Below are 6521 nucleotides of genomic sequence, written 5' to 3' on the forward strand. Positions count from 1 at the left end.
TTTATTCAAATCAATATTTTCTAGAAAAATTTTCACTTTTTTTTCGAAATCAATATTTATCTATAAAATTCTTATTTTCATTTGAAGATGAATTTTGAAATTTTCCGAAAAATTGAAAAATTGTAAAAAAGCTATTTTTCAAAAAATTTACTCAAATCACTCACAAAAATTCAAAAACAACCCAAAATTAATTCATGTCCAAACACAACTCTAATTTTCAAATATCATTTTCACATGAATTTCTTTTTAACTTTTTTGGAATTTTACAATTCTTATGTCCAAACACCCACTAAAAATGCACAACACTATCAAACAAAGCATAATTAGGTAGTCTCACGCTAGAGTTATTTTCTAGAATAATGGGTATCATATTATTGATTATATTGTTACAAAAAATATGACAGTATTTTTATTATTTTGTTCTTATATCTTGTTAGATGACTATTTAAGTAATTAGCACACCTCACTTGGCTAATAATTCTACTGATGGACCTCATTTCACTACTATAGAATGGAGAAATATTTCCGGGAAATCAAAAATCTAAAACATGAGAAATAAAAAAGTATTGTTGCAATAACAAATAAGAAACAAAACATAATAAAATAATAAAATAAAAACAAAGAAATAAGTAGATACCTGGATCAACATTTTTTTTTACCGTTAAAACTCTTTTATGTTTAAGAAAGTTGTGCACCAAATTCTAGGGGAAATTGTGGGACCCATATATAAAAGGTTGGAATTAAGAGCAAAGGAAAATAGCATGGTGCAAAACTGCAAATGCAGACAAAGTTAGTAAAACGTGGTATAATACAAGGTTTTACATTAAAAATTAATTTTTTAATAAAACGCAGCGTTTAACTTTAACGGCTAACTTCCCGTTAAAGTAAAACACAGTATTATACTGCATTTTATGTAGAAATGTAACTTTTTTTTAACTGTAAAAACGTATTTTATGCCAATTTTGGCATCATTTCAGTTTCGGACTCGACACACTTTACTTATTAGTTTGTTTCAAAAAAAATGACACATTTTTATATTTAGAAGCAATTTAAGTTTAAACTTTTTATTTTTCACACTTTACCTTTAATGAGAAGTTTTTATAGTTACACAAATATTAGGCGAAATGCAGCAATAGTCACTTTTAAGCTGCTATTTAAAATATATCCACAATTTACGATGTATTTAGAGATTAGCCAATTCACCCAAACTTTAGGACTGAGTATCCTTAATTTGGAAATTCATGACTTAGTGTCCTGAATTTTTGAGCTGCTAATTTGAAATTCAAGACTAAGTTTCCTAAATTTCTGAACTAGTAATTTAAAATTCAGAATATAAAATTCGAATTTCATGGCACAATTTTCGAACTTTAGAACACGATGTCTAGAAGTTTGAATGTTGAGGTCTAAACTTTAGGTTGTCATGTCCTGAAGTTTGAGCGAAATTGGCTAATTTTTAAATTCATTATAAATTATTAATATATTTTAAATAGCATGCTTAAAAGTGACTTCCTGGTTTCATTTCTACCCAATATCATGAACCCATAAAAATTTTGACCTTAAGCTTTTAAGATACATATTTTTCTAAAAAAATTATAAAAAAAAATTATGACAAATCAAATTACATTATCTAACTTGAAACGAGGGAGTACAATATGTTACCAATCATAAAACGGCATACCATATTATGAGGACAATGCTGACCGACAAGTCTAAAAACAACCTAAAGATCGAGGACCAAGTGTTTTCTGCTGCTACTCCTTCAGCCGAGCATGCCGCAATTTTGAAAGAAAAGTGGGTTTAAGATATATGTGTTTAAAGTCAAGCCACGTATTTTTACTTCGAGGTCATGTCAATTCATCAAACGAAAATCTTGTGCAGCGTGATTGAAAATAAAGCTCAATGAATTAACAAGGGATAACGACATATATACCATTATTTCATTAGCCCCCCCCCCCCCCCCACCACCACCACCACTTCCCAACAGAATACTCTATGTGTTGTGTTATTATGATATTAAGACCACACACATATAGAACGCATATGAAGAAGCTTGGCAGCAAACAAGTCTAGTAAAGACGCCGGCAAATCAATCTGGACCAAGAACCTGAATTAATACATATTATAGGAATTAATTCCTTTTGAGTTTTGGTTTTCTGTATTAGCCCAAAATTTATACATATTCTATAATTTAAAATACATATTTTCTCTTTTTGAAATTGATATGATATTGTTAGAAATCATTGTTTAACTCCAGTAGAACTTTTTGTGTTATACAACCTGATATTCGAAATTGATGTATGCTAGTACTTCAAGTGCTTACTGGAAGGTTGTAACCGAGCACGCATAGGACACAAGCAATTTTAACCTAGAAAAGATATCTAATTCAGAGAGTACACGTTGCTTTAGAAAAGGAAAGTGATCTAAATTGTAAAACGATAAAGGGTTTTTTGTCATTTCTTATTTTGATCATGTATTCAACAACAATACAACATACCCAGCGAGAAACTCACAAGTGGGGTCTGGGGAGGGTAGGATGTACGCAAACCTTATCTCTACATTTTGTAAAGATAGAGAAGTTGTTTTTGATAGACCATCGCCACAAAAAAATATGAGGAAAGAGCATTTGCAGCAAACAGTATCAACAACACAAAATTAGATAAATCGAAGCGAAAAAGACAATAATGTGTATAGAAGTAAGAAACAGAACAACATATAGTAAAAAAAAAAGTAAGCCTAAAGGAATGCAAAAGCAATACGAATATTTCCGGTAAGGAAAAGACGAACGCTCAGCAACCTACTAACCTTCAACCATAATCCTTAACCTCCACACCCTCCTATCAAATGTCATGTCCGCGGTTAGCTGGAGTTGCACCATGTCCTACCTAATCACTTTCCGCCATGACTTCTTTGGCTTACCTCTACCTCTCCGCATATTCCCCATAGCCAACCTCTCGCATCTCCTCACTGGGCAGTTGTGTCCCTTCTCTTCACATGCCTGAACCATCTTAACCTCACTTCTCGAATCTTGTCCTCCACAAAGACCACTCTCACCATGTCCCTAATATCTTCATTCATAATCTTATCTCTCCTGGTATGCCCATAGATCCATCTCAACATTCTCATTTTTACCACTTTCATCTTCTGGACGTGAGATTTCTTGACAGGCCAACACTCTGCCACATACAACATAGTTGGTCTGACCACCACTTTGTAGAACTTACTGTTAAGTCGCAGAGGTACATTCTTGTCACATAACACACTAGATGCTAACTTCCATTTCATCCACCATGTTCCAAAACGATGTATGACATCATCATCAATCTCCCCATTATCATAGATTATTGACCCAAGGTACTTAAAACTAGCTCTCTTGGGGATGACTTGTGGATCAAGCCTCACGTCCATATCCATTTCATGAGTCATATCACTGAACTTGCACTCCAAGTGTTCCGTCTTGTTCCTTCTCAACTTGAAAGCTTTCGACTCTAGGGTTTGTCTCCAAACCTCCTGCCTCGCGCTAACCCAACGTCGCGTCTTGTCAATTAGTACTATGTTATCAGCGAATAATATGCATCATGGCACCTCCCTTTGAATGTGGTTCGTCAAACATCCATTGCCAAGGCTCCCTGATGCAAACCCAACTCAACTAAAAAGTGTTCTGAGTCCCCACATGTCATCCTTACCCGAGTCTTAGATTTATTATACATGTCTTAATCACCCTAATGTAAGCTATTGGAACACCTCTAGCTTCCAAACATCTCCATAAAACCTCCCTCAAGACTTTATCATATGTTTTTTCTAAATCCATGAACACTATGTACAGGTCCCTCTTTCTCTCTTTATACTTCTCCACCAGTCTCCTAACGAGGTGAGTAGCTTCCATAGTTGAACGCCCCAGCATAAATCTAAATTTATTCTCGAAAATAGACACACTTTGCCTCCCCCTCGCTTCCACCATCCTCTCCCAAACTTTTATAGTATGGCTTAGTAGCTTGATACCCCTATAGTTATTGCATTTTTAGATATCACCCTTGTTCTTATACAACAGAATCTTGTACTCCACCTCCATTCTTCGGGCATCTATTTCGTTCTAAAAATGATATTAAACAACTTAGTAAGCTACTCCACAGTTTCCCAGTTTGCGTACTTCTAAAATTCAACCAGAATTTCTCTGGCCCGGTCGCTCTACCCCTGCTCATCTTAGGCATAGCCTCCATAACCTCTTCATCCTTAATACGCTTAAAATATCCAAAATCTCGATGACTCACGGCGTGCTCCAACTCACCTAGCACAATGCTCTTATACCTTCTTCGTTCAAGAGTTTATGGAAATATGTTTGTCATCTTCGTCTAATAAGTATCTCTTCCACCAATACTTTGCCTTCCTCATCCTTAATGCACTTCACTTGGCCCAAGTCACGGGCCTTCCACTCTCTCACCTTGGAAAGCTTGTACAACTTTTTATCCCCGCTTTGGCTCCCAATTCTTCATACAGACGTTCAAACGCTACAGTCTTAGCCATCGTAACTGCTAGCTTTGCCTCCGCCCTTGCCTTCTTATACCCCTCCCTATTAGCAATCTTTTCCTCCTTGTCCTTGTTCTCCACCAGATTCATGTATGCTGCTTTTTTGCTTCAACTTTACTTTGGACCTCACTATTCCACCACCAATCCCCTTTGTGACCTCCCGAATGACCTTTCGAAACCCCTAATACCTCTCTAGCAGCTTCCCGAACGCAACTTGCTGTCATGGTCCACATACTATTCGCGTCCCCACTGCCCCTCCAAGCCCCCATAACTAGCAACTTCTTCTCAACTCCTATGTTTTGTCCTTAATGAAGGCTCCCCACTTGATCCTAAGTTGACCATATACATGTCTCTTTTTCCTCTCCCCCTTAATCTTTAATTATAGAATCAAGAGCCTATGTTGGGACGAGAGATTCTCGCTCGGAATAACCTTACAGTACAAGCATAGACAACTATCACCCTTTCTGAAGAGTGATTGAGGTTTATAATTATATATGTACTTGTATTCTTATTTTACATTCTACCCCGCATAAAATATTATATAAATTTTATTATTTGTTTATACGATATTATGTATGAAGAAAAAAACCAACTAAACATTGTTTTAGTTATGTTGGATTTTACACCAAGAATTTTTTTCGTAAAAAACCAACCAAACAATGTATAATACTACTGGTTTTTTATGCAGTGGTTGTTTGGTTAGTTGTATTTTAATGATTAATATCAACAATTCAACCCTTTTAGATGAAATTATCATACAGTTCAATATTATATTTGAGCATGCAAAGATTATGAGTTCAAATCTCATCGCTATCGAATAAAAATATTTTTTATGTGTGACGATCTGATAGGTTGTTTTGAGTACTAACCTTTATTTCCATATTTCAAGATCCCTATTAGCTTCATTTGATGTTTCTTGATTGTGTGCACAGTACATATCTTTTGTCGAAAAGCTTTTACGTGAAATTTTGAAGAAAATATGATTTGGCTTTAAAAATAACTTGAGTTGACTACGGTTAATATTTTGTGTAAATGACCCCGGATCGATATTTTGACGATTTCAGTAGGTCTTATTATCATTTTAGACTTGAGCGTACACACGAAATTAAATTCAGAGGTCCCTAGATTGATTTGACTTATTTGCCGAAAGTTAGCAATTTGAAAGTTTGGAAACTTCTTAGGTTTGACCGTAGGTTGGCTTTATGGCTATCGGGTTTGGATTTTTATTTTGGGACTTGGAATATGTCTATTTGCTATTTGAAACTTGTCTGCAAAATTAGGTGATATTTGGAATTGGTCTGATATAATTCGGACGCTTAGTTGTAATTCTCGAGATTCTTGATTTTTCTTTGAAGTTCCATGCATTTTGATGTCTGATTCATAAGTGTTATTTTGGTGTTTGGATGGCGCGAATGAGTTCGTATGATGTTATTACACTTTTGTGCATGTTTGATTAAAGCCCGAGGGGCTCGGCTGAGTGTCAGGTAGGCTACAGACCATTTTAAACTTAAGAGGTTGCTGGCTTTCAACAGTTTCTGGTGTCTGGTGCGTTGTGCTTCGCGATCGCGAAGCTTTTCTAGCGATCCTGAAGGGGAAATTTGGGCTGGGGGATGGTTATTCTTTGCGAACGCGAAGACCTGGTCGCGAACGCGAAGTAGAGGAGGGTTTACCCTTCATGAGTGCGACAGGCTTCCTGCGAATGCGTAGCTTTGTGGGATTTGGGTGCAAGTCAAGTGGTTCCTCTTCGCGAACGTAGATCCTAGTTCACGAACAGGAAGACCCTCTAACCGCCTCTCTCTGCGAACGCAACAGGTGATTCACGATCGCGAAGTACCTGACCCTCAGGTATTAAAATAGCTGAAAGTCGGGATTTTAACCATTTTTCACCATTTTGAAGTTAAATCTCGGCCTAGGGGCTATTTTGTAGAGGTTTTTCATCCCTAATTCATTAGTTAGTAAATTTTAACTTTTTATCTTAAATTTTTATAAACACCCAT

General features: G+C 35.9%; 1 protein-coding gene across 1 annotated transcript; it reads right to left on the reverse strand.

The window, feature by feature from the left end:
• Nucleotides 1-2961: 2961 nt before the first annotated feature.
• LOC138881024 (uncharacterized) lies at nt 2962-3883 on the reverse strand. The gene is made up of 2 exons (XM_070161220.1): nt 3706-3883; nt 2962-3548 (listed from the first exon to the last, which is right to left on the reverse strand). Exons 1-2 carry the CDS (start codon nt 3881-3883, stop codon nt 2962-2964), a joined length of 765 nt encoding a protein of 254 aa, XP_070017321.1.
• Between the last annotated feature and the right edge of the window lie 2638 nt (nt 3884-6521).

Source organism: Nicotiana sylvestris, chromosome 11 (genome assembly GCF_000393655.2).
Source record: "Nicotiana sylvestris chromosome 11, ASM39365v2, whole genome shotgun sequence".
Taxonomy (NCBI): domain Eukaryota; kingdom Viridiplantae; phylum Streptophyta; class Magnoliopsida; order Solanales; family Solanaceae; genus Nicotiana; species Nicotiana sylvestris.